Below are 18,341 nucleotides of genomic sequence, written 5' to 3'. Positions count from 1 at the left end.
AGTCACAGCAGCACAGGATCCGAGCCGCGTCTGCAACCCACACCACAGCTCACGGCAATGCCGGATCCTTAATCCACTGAGCAAGGCCAGGGATCGAACCCACAACCTCCTGGTTCCTAGTTGGATTTGTTAACCACTGCGCCATGATGGGAACTCCTACCCAACATTGTCTTTAAACCTCCTTTGATCTGGTCATTCTTAGTGGCTGGAGTGCTCCTGGGTCGTTGCTATTCCCAGACATTTCCTTTTGTCCTCAAAGACAGTATTGCTCTGGCTGCCTTGAACCACTTTCCCAGCCCTAGATATGTCATGGCAGCTTGGCTCTGGCAGAAGACGTGTGGATTGGGGTCACTGGGGTGGTTTACTGCGGGCGGGGTTGTTGCATTTTGTTGGCCGGTAACACCCCTCAGCTTCACTTTCACCTTGGAACTGATCAGTCTTGTCTATAACTGGCCTTTGCTTCAAAACAACCCTCTTCACTAGAACCTAAGCTGTCTGCATAGGATAATCACATATGCAAGTCCTTTAGTTCAGGCCGCCGTCAATAACGACCATAGACTGGCTGCCTCATGAACCTTCTGGAGGCTAGAAGTCTGAGATCAGGATAGGAGCATGCTTGGGTTTTGGTCAGGCCCGTTTTCTGAGTCATAGATGGCTGTCCTCTTGCTGTGTCCTCACATGAAGGAAGGGAGTGAGCTACCTCTTTGGCTTCTTTTTATAAGGGCACTAATCCCCTATATGAAGACACCACCCTCGTGACCTAATTACCTCCCATGACCCCACCTCTTAATACCATCATACTAGGGGGGGGTGTGTGTGTGTGTGTGTGTGTGTGTGTTAGGATTTCAGCATTTGCATTGGTGTGTGTGGGGAGTGTTCAGTCTATTGCAACAAGTCTATTGCCACAACTTATTCAATAAGTGCTTTGGGTGAGCAGACATGGCAGCTTCATTTCCAACAGCCTTTGGGGGCTGAGGGTGGGGTGGTACCTGACCGAAGACTAATTTATTTAATCTCTTGTCTGACGGAGGAGGTCAGATAGCTTAGCCTTCCCTGTGGGGCATCTAGACCTGCCTCCTTGACTCCCAGCCAGCTTGTCTGGAAATTCACGGGTTCACCTCCAGTAACCTAAGAGGCGGCTGTTTCTTTCTTGGCCCCCCACCCCCCACAGACCACCAGCCAGACGGAGCTGGAAAACTGGATCACTGCCATCCACTCTGCCTGCGCAGCCGCTGTCGCAAGACACCACCACAAAGAAGACACCCTCCGCCTCCTGAAATCGGAGATCAAAAAGCTGGAACAGAAGATTGATATGGATGAAAAGATGAAGAAAATGGGCGAAATGCAGCTGTCTTCAGTCACTGACTCGAAGAAGAAGAAAACTATATTAGATCAGGTAATTGTTCTTCTTCCGTGTTCAGACGTGGGCAGAATCCTTAGGTCTTGGAAGTTGTTCCGCGGCCTTGGATGGAGTCGGGAACATCCTTGGTTACCTTGCTGTCAGCCTGTCATCCCGGCTGCTAAGTTCTTTATTGTGACTGTCAGTCCCCCCCCCCCATTGTTCACAGTTGATTGTTATGAGCTGAAGGGAACAACATTGCCTTGAATGAAAGACAGAAATCTAATTGAGGAGCCCTCCCTCTCCCACCAACGGCGTGCTGTTCTTGGGGATCCGTGGAATTGCACAGTCTTGCAGTTTCATTCCCTATGTTATCAGGTGGACCTGGTGCTCATCTGTGGTGGGCCTTCACTCCTGACTTCTTGAATAAATTTAGATAGACTTCTAAAGTTAGAAAAGGTAGAGTGTGGGTTTTTTTAAATTATATATCATATATATTATTTATATATAAAATTGCCGTATATGCATCTAAGACTATTTCCTGCTAAAGAGGAAAGATTTGGCGAGCTAACAGGACATATTTGCCTTCTATTCAGTTGCCTTTTTTTTCCTTTCTCTTTTGAATTTTTATGGAGATAGAGTTGATTCATAGTGTTTTGGTTTCAGGGGTACAGCGAAGGGTTTCAGTATGTGTACATTCTTTTTTAGACTCTTTTCCATTAGTTAGTTGTTTTAAAGTCAAGGACAGCCATCTCGTAGCACTTTGATTTTTTTTTTTTTTTTTTTTTTTTTTTTTTTTTTTGTCTTTTTGCTATTTCTTTGGGCCGCTCCCACGGCATATGGAGGTTCCCAGGCTAGGGGTCCAATCGGAGCTGTAGCCACTGGCCTACACCAGAGCCACGGCAACACGGGATCTGAGCCGCGTCTGCAACCTACACCACAGCTCACAGCAACGCCGGATTGTTAACCCACTGAGCAAGGGCAGGGACCGAACCCGCAACCTCATGGTTCCTAGTCGGATTCGTTAACCACTGCGCCACGACGGGAACTCCTCGTAGCACTTTGAAACGTGACCTAAGACCTGGGGTATGATTATGTGAACGAATGTCATTGACATAATGGAACAGTTGATGACCTGGACGAGCATGTGATCTTCCATATTTCTGTCTGTTCTTTCCCTCTGTTACCTAGTGCTGTGTTTGGTGGTGGTGTTAACAGCACGAAATTCCCTTGACGCAAAATTACCCACGTTAACATATGCAGTTCAGTGGCCTTTAGTACTTTCTCAGTGTTGAGTAGCAGCAGTCTCTGTCTAGTTTCAAATCACTGTCATCCACCTCCAGAGGAAACCCTGGACCTGATCAGCAGTTGCTCCCCTTTGCCCCTGCATTCTGTTTCTATGGATTTACCGATTTCTCATGTTCCGTACAAATGGAATTGCATCATATATGACCTTCTGTGTCTGCCATCTTTTAGTGAGTGTGTTGTCTTGGAGATGGATCCACAGAGTAACATGTACACGTCATTCCTTTGATGGCTGAATATTATTCCCTTGTATGTATATGCCCCGATGTGTTTACCCGTTCATCTGTTGGTAGACTTTTGGGCTCTTTCCATAGTTGGCTGTTGTAAATAGTGCTATGAAAATGTGTGTACACGAGCACTGCATTTTAAGTTGGAATAAAAGGTAGATAGATATCAACCCTTGATCAATTGCCACATCATAACTAGCATCTCAGAGCCTTCCCTATAGGCCAGACCTGTTCCAACTCGAATTCTTACATTATCTTATTGAACTATCCCATCAGCCTCAGGAGGTAGGTATTATTTTGCCACTTTGAAAAACGTGGAAATGTCTTGGATATAGCCTAAAGTTGGAACCACGTGTTCCAGAGTCTGGGTCTCTAGTGTTTCCCCCATCCCACCCTGTACTTTCTTTCTTTCTTTCTTTTTTTTTAATTTTTATTTTTTTGTCTTTCCAGGGCCGCACCTCGCGGCATATGGAGGTTCCCAGGCTAGGGGTCTCATCAGCCTGCACCACAGCCACAGCAACACTAGATCCGAGTCACGTCTGCCACAGCTCGTGGCAAGGCCAGGTTCTTAACCCCCTGAGCAAGGCCAAGGATCGAACCTGCAACCTCCTGGTTCCTAGTTGGATTCATTTCCGCTGCGCCACGACGGGAACCCCCCACCCTGTACTTTCTACCACGCACCTCTTCCCCAACGCTCTTGGCCCATTTGTCTCTAATTTTTAAATCACCTCACTTGGCCTCTTCTTTCTCTTCCTTTGAAAATCCACCTCTGGGTAAGTCGTAAAACTCTCCAGTGCTGGAAATCTTCCATTTTTCACTTCTTCTTTTTTTTTTTTTTTTTTTTAATTTTTTGGGGCTGTGCCCACAGTATGTAAGTTCCTCAGTCCAGAGATGGAACTTGCACTATAGCAGTGACTCGAGCTGCCGCAGTGACGATGCCAGATCCTTAACCTGCTGGGCCAACAAGGGAACTCCCCCTTTTTTTTTTTTTCCTTCTTCTGCTTCGGGCTTGTGGTCCAGAGCCTAGAACTGAGGACCCTATCAAACCACAACTCTGGAATGGGAGGGCACAGAGCATCTTTGGATATACATTCTAATCATCCTGTGGACTGTATGGCTATAGGTCTTTGCAGAAAAACATGTAAGCTGTGAAAGTAATAGCACTGGACCTACCATGACCTAAGAAACTTAGGGTACCTGTGGTTTACCCCTTAGGATTACAATGCACACCTAGACGACATCAAGATTTGTAACGTTTACGTAGGATAAAGTCATTAACGTTTGTCTTCTCTTTTCCCTCCCTTCCCTTCTCCCATATTTTCACCTCTGTAGATCTTTGTTTGGGAGCAGAATCTTGAACAGTTTCAAATGGACCTGTTTCGTTACCGCTGTTACCTAGCTAGCCTCCAAGGTGGGGAGCTGCCCAACCCGAAAAGGCTACTTGCTTTTGCAAGCCGACCCACCAAAGTGGCAATGGGCCGCCTTGGAATCTTCTCTGTATCATCTTTTCATGCCCTGGTGAGTAGAACCTCATGTATTTTTGAAAAATATGCATCTTGACTATTAATCCCGAGCAGGACTTGACAGAGTCTCTAAAATGTTTTCTTGGGTTACTGACTGCACTGTGTGGACTTGTGTGTCCTCCTTCCGCCACAGGTGCAACTCTTCATTTGACTCTGTTGTGAAATTTGTTACTTAAGCCTTTCTTGATGGGCCCTGAGTGATCGTGCAGAGAAAATATGAAGGGTATTACCTTTAAGAGATCTTTGTATGGTGTGTTTGTGGATAACTCGTGTCATTTTTAGGCAGTGGCATGTTTTTAACCCCAATGCTGTTTTTTTAAAAAAAACCTATTAACCTTATGGAAATGGTAAGTAGAGAGCCAGCTCTCTTGTATAGAAATATATATTTTTTCTCTTACTTCCCCACATGAAAACACAGAGATTAAACATGGATCTCTTGGGAAATCTCCCTCTTACTTTATTTTTTAACATAGTTTTGATGGCCACACATACCCGATGCCTTTAACAAGACCATCTCAGTCTATCAGCCCAACATATGTACTTGCTGGGGGAGAGGATTTTCATCGGACCCCCAGAACAGCAGATTGTATAGTTGTATGTTTGCAGTCTGTAATTTCATGTACTTGCTAAATTGCGAACAGCTTTATGTACTTTTGGTTCCTTTCTTCTCAAAAATTGCTATGCGCGTAATACGGTTTTAGCCTATCCAAATCAACACCCACTTAAAATGTACCGCACCTTAGCACATTTGCTGTAGAATTAAATGTTCAGTCCCAGGTTCCAGAAACTGCTTTGGAGAACCTTAGCTGTGCTGTGCGGCTCTGGGCTCGCCTTGTCAGCTGTACCCTTCCATTGAATTCAGAGCTGTAATTCAAGTCAGAGGCGTTTGCATTCTTTATAAATAGATTAGCCTCGTCATTCAGATAATTAGGGTAAATTTACATTTTTAAAGAAGTCTTACACCAATTTCTGGAGTTATTAAAACTGGCATCCTGATTTGTTCTACTAATTACAGCGCAGCTCTTGGTCTCCCTGGCTACCACTTCTCCATATAGCTATTAAGTCCCATTTTTTTAAGTAGAGATGGGTTAAAATGCCCTGATGAATAAATCTTGCAAATGGTTTTCAGTCTTGGTCTGTTTCTTTGAGACCTGGACACCCCTTTGTAACTAAGCCAAATCTCAGTTTGCCTGTTGTACGAAAAAAAAAAAAAAAAAAAAGAAGGATAAAAATTCTTGATGCCACCCATATTGTGAGAGTGTCATACATTGAGGTGCATTTTAGTTAAGGGAGCCTGCAATACCCGTGATGGGACATCGGTATTCATACTAAAATTAAGCCATCCAAATGGTTCTTTCCTTCTCCTGGCCTTGATAGACTCGGGAAAAAATAATTCTGCTGTCTGCCTAAAACTTCTCTGCCTTAATTATTTTCTTCAAAGCATCGGGGCCAGCTTCTGAGGCGGGGAAGTACAAGCCACTGGGTTGCCCTTCCATAATTTATCTCCAGACCTTCTCATTTCCTTTATCTCAACATCTGTGATTTACATGTACTTTTCTTGTGATGGGCAGGCTGTTACAATCCGGCCAGCCGAAGGCAAGGATGGGAGGGTTAGTAACTCTTTTAGGTTTATTTGGCCAGTGATTTAAAAGAGAATATTCAATTCTATATATGCCACTCTCTGTTGCTCTGTTCTTTTTTTATTTTTTTACTTTTTTTTTTTTGCTAGTTGCATCAGTACCTTGTATCTTGAGTGTTCTTATGTCCTCTTTTCCTTGAGGGGTTTCAATCAGACAGAACAAGTTAAGCAGCCCTGTTGGGTATCTTGTTCCTGTTTGTTGCCGTCTCCTGTCGAAGATGCTGAGCGGGGAATTTTTAACAGTCTAATTTATTAGAAACTTATTTTTTTTCCCTCCTCTCCTAGTCATTTGACCCCAGAGAATTCCCCCCTCCCTGCCCCCACCCCCGTGGAGTTGAAACATTCTTCAATTTAGCCTTTGTCTGGACTTTTTTCTTTTTTTTTCCCTTTAAGTGGGGGGCATGGGAGGAGGAGGTGTGAGGGCCAGAGGGCCAGGGGGGCGGATCTGAGCTACAATTTAAGGACTGTTCACCAGGAGGGCTTCCCATAATGCTCACTGATTTGCAGTAATTAACTGAAGGGTCCCCACTGGACTCTTTGAAAGAAAGTTATCATTGTTCTTGTTTGCACAGATGAGCAGAATGATAGAGTAATCAGGTTCCAGCCACAAAGAGAAGCATTGTCTGGGCACAGATCATTGAGAAACTCTTGAGCTTTTTGTCCAGCACTTCTCTTGCCAGTTTTCTTCCCCCCCCTTCTAAATCCCGCTGCTCCTTTTGAGTCATGATGGCCTTGGGGGTAGCAGTAACTTGGGCAATTTACAAGGCCTCCGTCAGTTTCGGGGAGGTCCTCTAAGAACCTTAAATAAACAGCCCACTTGTTAAACAGACCAAATCCACTGGTCAGCTGGTAACTGAGACTATTTATGGTTGTTTGAGCTTCTCTTCTGGACGCTTGTTTTTCTCAAATGATAAAACTCACCAGAGTTACGGTTTAATGGTTACGTGGGATCTCTGCTGCTGCTCGTGGGTGTGTGTTTGCTGATTTATTCATTCAGTCAACAAATAAGTGTGAATGCCTGGTATGAGTCAGTTACTGTCCTCTGATGAGGGTTATAGAGGTGAACGACCCCAGAATTTTGTCCTGTTGCAGCCTCTCTTCTTGCAGGAGAGATGGCTAATAAATGAGTAGGCATCAAATAAACACAATAAGTGCAGATATTGATGGGTGCTATCAGACACACACACACACACACACACACACACACACACACACACACACCTGTTGACCCTTCCTTTCCCTGGGTTCTGCATCTGAGCATTCAACCCACTGGGAATTGAAAAATATCCAAAAGAAAAAAATACATTCCAGAGAGTTTCACAAAGAAAACTTGAATTTGCCCGAAATTGACAGAGCATTCGCATTGTCCTTACAACGATTTACATAGAATTTACATTGCATTATGTGTTATCAATAATCTAGAGATGATTTGAAGTACACAGGAGGTTACATGTAAATGCTATGTCATTTTATACAAGGGACTTGAGCATAGGAGGATTGTGGTATCCTTGGAGGTTCTGGAACCAATGCCCCGTGGACATTGAGGGATGGGTGTGTTTGGGGGGGGGTGTACCTGCCTCTATGCATGTGTATCTATTTATAAATGAGACCACATGTACTTTTTTTTTGCCTTTTTTAGGGCCAAATCTGCAGCATAAGGAAGTTCCCAGGCGAAGGGATGAAACAGCTGCAGCTGCCGGCCTCTGCCACAGCCACAGCCACTCAGGAATCCGAGCCGTGTCTGTGACCTATACCGCAGCTCACAGAAACCTCAGATACTTAACCCACTGAGCCACTGAGCGAGGCCAGGGATTGACCCCTCATCCTCTGGGTTCTAGTCTGGTTCCTTACCGCTGAGCCACAACGGTAACTCCAGCACATGCACTTTTTTTCTCTAGGATTTTTACCTTTAACACCGTTTATTCAGTGGTTCTCAGCCTCGTTTGGGGACAGTGGGCTTAACTGACTATTGACGTAGTTATGTGATTAGGTCTGTCGGCACATTGTAATTTATTCTTTCTGCAACCCTATTTACGTTTAGCTGAAAAAGTGATGGAAATACAAAGAGAAAATGTTTATTTTAATATATTTAACATAGACGTGCGCCCTTTGTTCTGTGATTTGTTCCCATCACCTTGGGTATGATGATGGGTGAGGGAGAGTTCTCCCACCCTTGTCTTGGGTACCACAGTTTCACATGCCCTGACCTGGGATGTCTTATGTGCTAAGCTGAGAAAACACACAAGACTTCTCCACGCCCTCCTCTTATTTTCATTTGGGATCAAAACCTTCCCTGTAATACCCTTGCAGAGCAGCTCTTTGGAGTCCTGTTTTTAATGGACGTGGAAGTCTTTGCCAGCCTGCTCACGGGGCTTCCAGAGTGTTTATCCTGTCAATACTGAAAACCCCAGAAAGGCGTGCCTTGTAACCAACGTGCTGCCTGCTGGGGGCGGGGACGGGGGGGTGCCCTGTGTTACTCAACAGTATTCGTCCCCGAGAATGCTGCCAGTTGGCAGCCATCACCTTGGGAGTTGCCCGTGTGGGAATCTGTGACAAGTGGGTTCTGAGGCATTTACCTCCAGCAACAAAGAGCGGGCGGGGGTTTCATGTCAGGTCCAACATGCCGTACCTCCTGGCACTCCCTCTTTTGAAAGGAGAGCCTGTGGGTGGCCTGTTGAGACCTCCTGGCAGACGTTCCCTCAAGTTCCTGGGATGCTGCTTATAGCCTAGAGGGTCAAGTTCAAGCCGGAGGGCTTGCCTGGGGAAGACTTTGTGGGGTCCTCGGAGAGATGCTGCATTTGCCTGAGAGGTGGTCGCGGTGGCAGTTTCAGATTTGGAGGGGTCCCTTTTGAGATATTTGTCTGGGGTGCTGGCTCTTTGCAAATATCTCAACAGAGTTTAGCTGCTTCTTTTTTTTTTTTTCTTAAATGCTGTTTTTGCATCCTTTCCACTTAAACCTAGGGCATGCAAGGCTGGTAAGGGGAGTTCACCATCTTCCTGGACCCAGGTCCCTTCTGTCTTATTGTTCTGTCATCCTTGAAAAGGCTTCTATCCGAATGTCCTAGCCAAGCAAGGGAGTTCCCATTGTGGCGCAGCGGAAACAAATCCGACTAGGAACCCTGAGGTTGCCGGTTCAACCCGTTCTCTTGCTCAGTGGGTTAAGGATCCAGCATTGTCATGAGCTGTGGTGTAGGTTGCAGATGCAGCTCGGATCCAGTGTTGCTGTAGCTGTGATGTAAGCGGGCAGCTACAGCTGCTCTTTGACCCCCAGCCTGGGATCTTCCATGTGCCTCAGGTGTGGCCCTAAAATGACAAAAGACAAAAAAAAAAAACAAAAACAAAGAAAGAAGAACCACACAGATGTCCTAGCCAAACAAACATATTGACCTTCCAGTCCTCAGGAAGGAGGAAAGGATGGTGGGAAACTCCCTTCTCCTTTTTCTTCTTCTTCTTCTTTTTTTTTTTTTAACACCTTTTAGGCCTGCATCCGAGGCATATGGAGGTTCCCAGGCTAGGGGTCAAATTAGAGCTGCAGCTGCCAGCCTACACCACAGACCTACACCATAGCTCGCTGCAACACCAGATCCCTGACCCATTAAGCGAGGCCAGGGATCAAACCTGCATCCTCATGGATACTTGCGGGGTTCATTTCCACTGCTCCACAGCGGGAACTCCCCAAAACTTCCTCCTCTTAAGAACCATTCCTGGAATTTGCAAATAACCTTTCTATTTAACTTTTCATTGACCAGCATGTCATCACAAGCCCATTCTCTGCCATGAGGAAAATAAGTAAAATTTGGGCGGCCGAATGCTCGGTTGCATTTAGGGTTTCTCTCACTGGGCAGAAGTAGATTGATATTGAGGGACATCTGTCAATTGCCTAATAAGGAAATAATTTTTTTTTGGCCATGCCCATGGTATGCAGAAGTTCCTGGGCCAGGGATCAAACCCTTGCCACAGCAGTGACGATGGTGGATCCTTAACCCACTGAGCCACATGGGAACTCTGGGAAAGTGATTCTATTCTGAGAAGACTAAATAGAAGAGATTGGTAAATTTAGATTTAATATGGAATCTCAGGACCAAAATGCCTTTTTTTTTTTTTTTTTTTTTTTTTTGCTTTTTAGGGCTGCACCCGCAGCATATGGAGAGTCCCAGGCTAGGGGGTCAAATCAGAGCCACAATCGGTTGCAGCAACTTGGGATCTGAGCCACATCTGCAACCGACACCACAGCTCATGGCAACACTGGATCCTTATCCCACTGAGCGAGGCCAGGGATCGAACCTGCAACCTCATGGTTCCTAGTCGGATTCATTTTTTCCTGTGCCACACCAGGAACTCCCCAAAATGCTATTTTTGCTGACACTCAGGCACCATTCTTTGTTAAGAGTGAAGAAACAACTCTGTGACATTTGGAGAGAGTTTCAGGAAAGTATGGTTCGTTTAACTTGAGGGTAGAGTTCAAGGCTGTGACCAGAGGGACATCTAGTTCTTGGAAACATAAAATATATTCTATTACGATTTTATGTATTTTTACTGATGATTTCAGACAATGATTAGGTTTGCCAGCTTTTCATCTAGAGTTTGAATCTAGAAAGGGCCCCCTGAGTCTCCATGTGTGTGCATCACAGATGCAATACTTTGTGGGTTTTTTTTGTTTTTTTTTATTTTTTTTCAATTGCATTATTTTAATTTTTTTCTTTTCTTTTTTCTTCCTTTTTTTTTTTTTTTTTTTTTTTTTTTGTCTTTTTGCCATTTCTTGGGCTGCTCCTGCAGCATATGGAGGTTCCCAGGCTAGGGGTCAAATCGGAGCTGTAGCGGTGGGCCTACGCCAGAGCCACAGCAACGCGGGATCCGAGCCGCGTCTGCAACCTACACCACAGCTCACAGCAACGCTGGATCGTCAACCCACTGAGCAAGGGCAGGGATCGAACCCTCAGCTTCATGGTTCCTAGTCGGATTCGTTAACCACTGCGCCACAATGGGAACTCCCTTTTTTTTTTTTATTACTCAAATGAATTTATCACATCTGTACTTGTATAATGATCATAACAATCTGATTTCACAGGATTTCCATCCCACAGCCCAAGCACATCCCCCCACCCCCCAAACTGTCTCCTCCAGAGACCATAAGTTTTTCAATGTCTGTGCATCAGCAACAGATGCAGTACTTTGGGTGGTGGTGGGATCCCTCATTGGCCTGCGTGAGGGGGGAGGGGCTTTTGTAGGTTGGGACTCAGTGGGGACCTTGAGGAACAGGTAAGTGGTCCGGACATCTCTCTCTCTTTTTTTAACCTAATCTTGATTTTATGTCAGACTATGTGCACATACATGTGAACCCACAAAAACCCAATCCTCCTAGCTTTTAGTTTTCTGTGCATACTATAGACCTGCCATTCGCCATGTAGAAACCCAAGGGTCAACAGAGTTACAAACTGTTAGGAAGAGCAGAAGAATAAAAATGATTTGCTTCCATTCTGTCTAAAGCTACCAACCAGAGATAGGGCATTCTTTGTTTGTATATTAAATTTTTTTTATTAACGTATCGTTGATTTACAGTGTTATGCCAATTCTGCTGGACAGCAATGTGACCCCGTCATACATCTCTATGCATTCTTTTTTTTTTGTCTTTTGCCTTTTCTAGGGCTGCACCCACAGCATATGGAGGTTCCCAAGCTAGGGGTCGAATTGGAGGTGTAGTTGCCAGCCTTCACCAGAGCCACAGCAATGCAGGATCCAAGCGGCGTCTGCAACCTACACCACAGCTCTCAGCAACGCTGGATCCTTAACCCACTGAGCGAGGCCAGGGACCGAACCCGCACCCTCATGGTTCCTAGTCGGATTCATTAGCCACTGAGCCACAACGGGAATTCCTATGGATTCTTTTTTTAAGATTATTTTCCATCACTGACACATCTCTCTTGATGTTCCTTCTCATCATCCTCAGGTGGCCGCACGCACTGGTGAAACTGGAGTCAGAAGACGTACTCAGGCCATGTCCAGATCCGCCAGCAAGAGAAGGAGCAGGTTTTCTTCTCTTTGGGGTCTGGACACTACCTCCAAAAAGAAGCAGGGACGCCCAAGCATCAATCAGGTGGGTTCCAGGGTGGATGAGAAAGCAAGCATCAATTGCTTACGTGGACATCTCACTTCGGGTGTGTGTTGTGTGTGTGTGTGTGTGTGTGTTTCCTTGATTGACACTGAGTGCTATGTCACATCAGCTAGCGGGCACAAAGAAGTTAGTTGTGCTGGATGCTTTTAATAGATAATGTACACCCATAACATGGAACTCTGCTATTAGTCTATCACCAAGCTCCAGGCTCCCATCTGCATCCTTTCCAAACCCTGGTTAATTACAGATGTATTGAAAGTACACTTCTTCCTGAGCCTTCAGAAAAAAAAGCAGGGCTTAATGATGAAGCCAGGGGGGCACCTGAGCAGTCTTTTAAGCTGCCTCTGGCATTGGATCAAAGGCCACCTCCAGGGAGATCTGACTGTTTCTTTGCCGTTGACTTTGGGGGTTGACATGAAATGGGAGGTTCCTCTGCCTGCGAATATGAAGGGCTAGGACAGTACGCACTCACCTCCACGACTTCCTCCTACCCGGGAACTAGGGCTGGAAGGGGACCTATCTCAGTGCACCTTGACTAGCACTACCTATGGGGGCTGCATCATGGGGCCTCTAACAACCAAATGCTCAGAGCTTTGACTTTTTTCCTAGCTAAGGCCCTTTCCCTTCCAGAGCTACTTCTGGGAAGCTCCGTTTCCATTGTCTTTGCCATTCTCCCTCTTTGGCTTGAACAGTGGCTCCAGAACAGCTTCCAATTTTTTTTTTTTTTTTTTTCTTTTTAAGGGCTGCGCGTGTGGCATATGGAAGTTCCCAGGCTAGAGGTTGAATCAGAGCTGCAGCTGCCAGCCACCATCACAGCCACAGAAATGCCAGATGCTGAACCAGTGAGCGAGGCTAAGGATTGAACCCGCATCCTCATGAATACTAGTTGGGTTCGTTACCACTGAGCCACAACAGGAACTCCTCTGCTTCCAGTTTTAAGGACTGAAAGAACATGGGTATTTGTCTTTTAGGAGAAGGAGAATATCTGATTCCTGGGCTGCAGAGGCGCTGAGCATTTTGAGGTCATGGCGAAGATTGCTAGTTTCACCTATTCACTCTGAACCCTTATGCAAAGTGAGAAGTCTACTGACTGTCTCACTAAAAACATCTCTCATTATTTGTTCTGACCATTCCAGCCATTGGTTTATTTAAGAACTTGGAGTTCCCATCGTGGCGCAGTGGTTAACGAATCCAACTAGGAACCATGAGGTTGCAGGTTCAATACCTGGCCTTGCTCAGTGAGTTAAGGATCCGGCGTTGCCGTGAGCTGTGGTGTAGGTTGCAGAGGTGGCTCGGATCCTGCATTGCTGTGGCTGTGGTGTAGGCTGGTGGCTACAGCTCCGATTGGACCCCTAGCCTGGGAACCTTCATGTGCCATGGGAGCGGCCCAAGAAATGACAAAAAGACAAAGAAAAAAAGAACTGACTTAGAAAAGAGACATTAATCCTGGAGTTCCCATTGTGGCTCCATGGGTTATGAACCCAACTAGTATCCATGAGGATTCAGGTTCGATCCCTGACCTTGCTCAGTGGGTTAAGAATCCAGCGTTGCTGCAAGCTACAGGGTCGGTTGCAGACACAGCAGGATCTAGTGTTGCTGTGTCTACGGTGTAGGCTGGCAGCTTCAGCTCCAGTTCAACCCCTAGCCTGGGAACCTCCATATGCTGCAGGCGCAGCCCTAAAAAGAAAAATTTAAAGACAGAGAGAGAGACATTAGTCCTGAAAGCTGACATTTGACATCCTTAGCTGAGCACTGCCCTCATCGTTTGATCCCTGATGAACTTGCAGGAGACTAGATGAGCAAGTGGGCAGAGAGTCTGAGCCTGAACCGTCATGCGGTTTGTTCTCTAGTCTGTGGAGAGAGCAGAGCACCACAATAGCTACCTTGGTTTTGGTTCTGTGTAAATCCGATGAAGAAACCGTCTGGAGGAAAGTCGATAATTTCATTGAAAAATCGCATAAGAGACTTGATGGCTCTTGATTAAAACTGCAGAAGGAGTGCTTCGGCAATCAGTATTTCTCCCCTCCTTTTTGGAGGGTGTGGTGGTGTTTCGTGTCCTCTGCATTGCATCCTCCAGTGCAGGTCCAGTGCATCCTGTGTCTTTGGAGGTGACTCAGACCATCGCTGTAAATAGACGTCAGGACTTCACAGTTGGCAACTCAGGCTGAATTTCTCTTCTCTCAGGAGCCTTAGTTCATGTGGCTCTACTTTATGGGTGCCAACTTAGGTTATAGTCCATGGCTGCTGAATTGAAATGAATCCAAGAGAACATTTTAACTTTTTTCTTTTAATCAGAGGACCATGTAATGTCTTATAAACAACTCTCGCTATACTCTCTTATAGTAAGAGTTTTAAAAAAATCTCTTACTTGCCATAAACATACTAATAGAAACTTACTTGTTAATTGAGTACTTTGAAATGGATAAAAAGTGTATGTTTCTAAATATGTCACTCACATTAGGGCAAAGGCTTTTTCTGAATCATACATCACTGATAGTACCCAATAGGTTTTTTTTTTTTTTTTTGGTCTTTTTAGGGGCACATCCATGGCATGTGGAAGTTCCCAGGCTGGGGCTCGAATCCCAGCTATAGTTGCCAGCCTGTACCACAGCCACAGTAAAGCAGGATCCGAGCTGCATCTGCGACCTACGCTACAGCTCATGGCAATGCTGGATCCTTAACCCACTGAGTGGGACCAGGGATCGAGCCTGCGTCCTCGTGGATCCTAGTCAGATTCGTTTCCCCGGAGCCATGATAGGAACTCCCCAATGAATAAAATTTTTTACATACATGTGTTAAGGTTTTGCTGATCTAGTGGCATTGGTACCCTGATGTGATTTTAGTCATATTTTTAAGTTAGCAGGATTCATTAAATTTCAAAAAATAGACAAGTTTCTATTTTTAAAATAAAAAAAAAAAAACCTTACCACGGTGTTGTGGTAAAATAATTGTATGTTCTCAGGTTCTGAAGATTATAACGTCAGCTAATTATTATTGATAAATATTTGACTCAGTATGTGATGCTGTAGCAGAAATTCACTGTAAATGAATCGGATTCCTTGTTTTCACGAGTTTATTTTTTTTTAATTTAGATGAATTATCCAACTCTAAGATCCACCTTTTAAAAAAACTGTCTAGGATGTAGGAAGTGATCTAGATAGAAGAGTGTGTTTTTTTCATGGTCCTGTAGCATAAATTATTTTACCTACTTTAGCATTTGATGCAAGAGTACCTGAGACGGCTGTAATGTTTCCATCCCCTCCTCATGTTTCATTTGCCCTTTGGCCCAGATTTCTTTTTAAGATGATACTTTTGTATATGCAGGTGTTCGGTGAGGGAACTGAGGCTGTAAAGAAATCTTTAGAAGGAATATTTGATGACACTGTTCCAGATGGCAAGGTAAAAATTAACACATGTTCCTTTTCTAAAAGTACCACAAATGCATCAACCTTACACAATGCCATGGTTTCTTGGGATCCTAAAATTAAGTAGATTTGGTATTAAAAACTGAAATGATCAGTCCTTTCAAATGATGTAACAGCTCAAGGAGGGATGGGAAACTTGGTAACAATTAAGAACATTCTCCTGCTAACACAAATGTTTTCAGTGGTTGATCAGATGTTTGGGTTTCTGTCTAGAATATAAGAGCAAATTGGGGATCTGGGTAGCTGAATATTTTGTTATTGCGAATTCCTCTCATACACGACTTCCTTCTCAAGAGGTGAGTTCTTATCGCCCTCCTGCTCTACCTACACCTGCTGTCGTGCGCCAGATAATTTCAAAGATCTAGTCTGATAATATGCTCTTTTTTTAAAAAATGCATTTGCCCCCCACGATAAGCATTCAATTAAAGATCCCCAGACTTGGGTCAACTTAGGTTTAAAAGGGTCCCTCAAACTGCTCTGATTGGAGGCCCATAAAGAATATTGATCCCCCACCACCACCCCCAGGCCCTTTTTTCAGTCTCTAAAGAAATGGACATCCCTCATTTTAAAGACCCTAATGGTGATACCATCGGCCTCTTTGTTGGGGCGGCAGGGGGTGGGGAGTGTTTCTCATGGTGATAATGCGACCTTGGTATGATCCTCTGGTTCTCGGACTCGGAATCAATAACACAGAGTTCAGCTCCCGGTTGCCATGCAACCAAGCAGTGGCTCGGCCCCATGTTCTAGTTGGGGCTGAGCCTCTGAAATCCAAGTGCACCTGTTGAGGGGAGAAGAGTGGCCATGGACAGGCCTTTTCTCCCTTTGATACCTAAACTATTCCTGGGTTATATCATCTCAGATACAAAGGCTGCTGTCTTTGGAAATAGCAATCCATGATGCTCTCTTTGAGTATCTGTCTGTTTCTGATGACGTTTGATGAAGTTAAATTGTTCTCCCTGTGTGCAATCCAGGCATCGTTTTTGTTGTTCATGGAGCCATTTCTGAAGCTGACTAATTCATCTTGCATACTATTATTAGTACACTTTTCTTGTAGAAATGTCCTCTCCAGCACACAGATCCTGGAAACTGGAGAAGTTTTTCCATTGGATTTCTGTGTCGATATTTTGTTTTTCCATCTTCCAAGATACCCCTTTATCCCACTTTTCGGCTGGAATGCCGTGTTCTCAGAGAGCAGTTTAGATGTAAAATATGGGGCAAATCTAGTGCTTGGGGCACTTATTTAACCTGGCACCTGGGGACAGAGTGGGAAGATTCCAATGATAGTTAATGGGATTTAGGCAAGTTGAGTGCATTTTGACAGTTCCTTCCCTGGGGCTCAATTTATCCGCTAAAGCCACGCCGTTCAAAGGCAGAGCTGAAATTGTCTCTTCAAATTTAGTGTAGTAGCCTTTACAAAAATATTTGTCCTGTGCTGGGATCTGTTCTTTTTTACGTATGGAAGCTGTTGTGTTACCATCGCTCAGCTTTCATTGGGAAATTTGTTTCTTCTTGGAATTTTCTGCTTTAGGGCAAATTTTCAGTAAACTATAGATGCATATCAGTGGCCTGGTTACAAAGCAATAATCAAGGCTTATTACTTACCATGTAGTGAGTATCAGTATTATGTTTGCATTGCTAACATCTAATGTAATTATTTCTTTGCTCACATCAGAGATATTAGGCTCCTAATAGTTCATCAATCTCTGGAGGTTTTTCTTGCTATAGCTGTTGAGCTGGCTTAGATATCCCCCAGCCGCTAGTGTATATGTAGCACATGGCTCCTCCCCTTCTTAGAAACGTGGTGCTCTTCCCTGATGTAGGGGACAGAGTGATGGCAGCAGCCTGAGAAGGCAGAAGGCTCATCTTTGAAGTTCTCTGAACCTCATCTGGGCGATGGAGCCGTCTCTCTCCCAGAGTTGTGCCAGAGGTCAAATGTGGGCACCAAAGTGATGCAACTTGTTGATGGTAGTGCTCAAACATCATCTTTTCTTTAAAAATTTCCTTAGGACCTCATGGTTGCCTTTGAAACATACAGCTCACATGGCAGATAGGCTTGCGGTCGGAGTTTGCACGCTAGATTTGAAATAGGTTTGTGGAAGAAATTGTAGCAATAAAGCTAAACTGAAGGGTGGCTTTTTCTTTCTTTCTTTCTTTTCTTTTCTTTCTCTTTCTTCCCTTTCTTTCCTTCCTTCCTTCCTCTTTCTCTTTCTCACTCTTTTTTTTACCACTTTCTTTGTCCCTCCCTCCTGCTCCCTCCCTCCTTTCCCCACCTCCCTTCCCACCCGTTCCTAATTGTGATACCTACTCATTCATGCAATGCCCACCTGCTTTGGCTCAGGATAGGGGCTGCCTCTTAGCTATCTCGTCCCCTCCGCTGAAGACTACTTTCTCTGTCATTTCTTCCTCTCTGAGGAATTCCCTCTGTCCATTACCTCTGCCCCCACTTCTGCCCTGGCCCTTTTCATAGGAATAGATCACTCCTGTTGCCATCTGGGGATATCTAAGACCCTTAGGGGCTGACTTGCTGCTCTGTTGACTTTATTTCTTATCGTAGAGGGAGAAAGAAATGGTCTTACCCAGCGTCCACCAGCATAACCCTGACTGTGACATTTGGGTCCATGAGTATTTCACTCCATCCTGGTTCTGCCTGCCCAATAACCAGCCAGCGTTGACGGTCGTGCGGCCAGGGGACACTGCCCGGGACACCCTGGAACTGATCTGCAAGGTATGGGGCTATTCGGGGTTGTTTTCTTGAAAGGAACAGAATGGGA

The 18,341-nt window shown here is 44.9% G+C and overlaps 1 protein-coding gene across 8 annotated transcripts in view; it reads left to right on the top strand.

Annotated features, from left to right (window-relative positions):
- Window positions 1-18,341, top strand: part of TIAM1 (T-cell lymphoma invasion and metastasis 1) — a 461,256-nt gene that overhangs the window by 343,527 nt on the left and 99,388 nt on the right. For all 8 annotated transcript variants that reach the window (XM_021070904.1, XM_021070903.1, XM_021070906.1 and 5 more), the window contains 5 exons: window positions 1,172-1,396; window positions 4,204-4,389; window positions 11,981-12,127; window positions 15,470-15,544; window positions 18,125-18,295. In XM_021070904.1, coding sequence (XP_020926563.1) covers window positions 1,172-1,396; window positions 4,204-4,389; window positions 11,981-12,127; window positions 15,470-15,544; window positions 18,125-18,295 — 804 coding nt within the window. The remainder of the gene's footprint in view (window positions 1-1,171; window positions 1,397-4,203; window positions 4,390-11,980; window positions 12,128-15,469; window positions 15,545-18,124; window positions 18,296-18,341) is intronic.

The sequence above is a fragment of the Sus scrofa genome, chromosome 13, assembly GCF_000003025.6.
Source record: "Sus scrofa isolate TJ Tabasco breed Duroc chromosome 13, Sscrofa11.1, whole genome shotgun sequence".
NCBI classification, from domain to species: domain Eukaryota; kingdom Metazoa; phylum Chordata; class Mammalia; order Artiodactyla; family Suidae; genus Sus; species Sus scrofa.
This window is presented reverse-complemented; position numbering and strand designations above follow the sequence as displayed.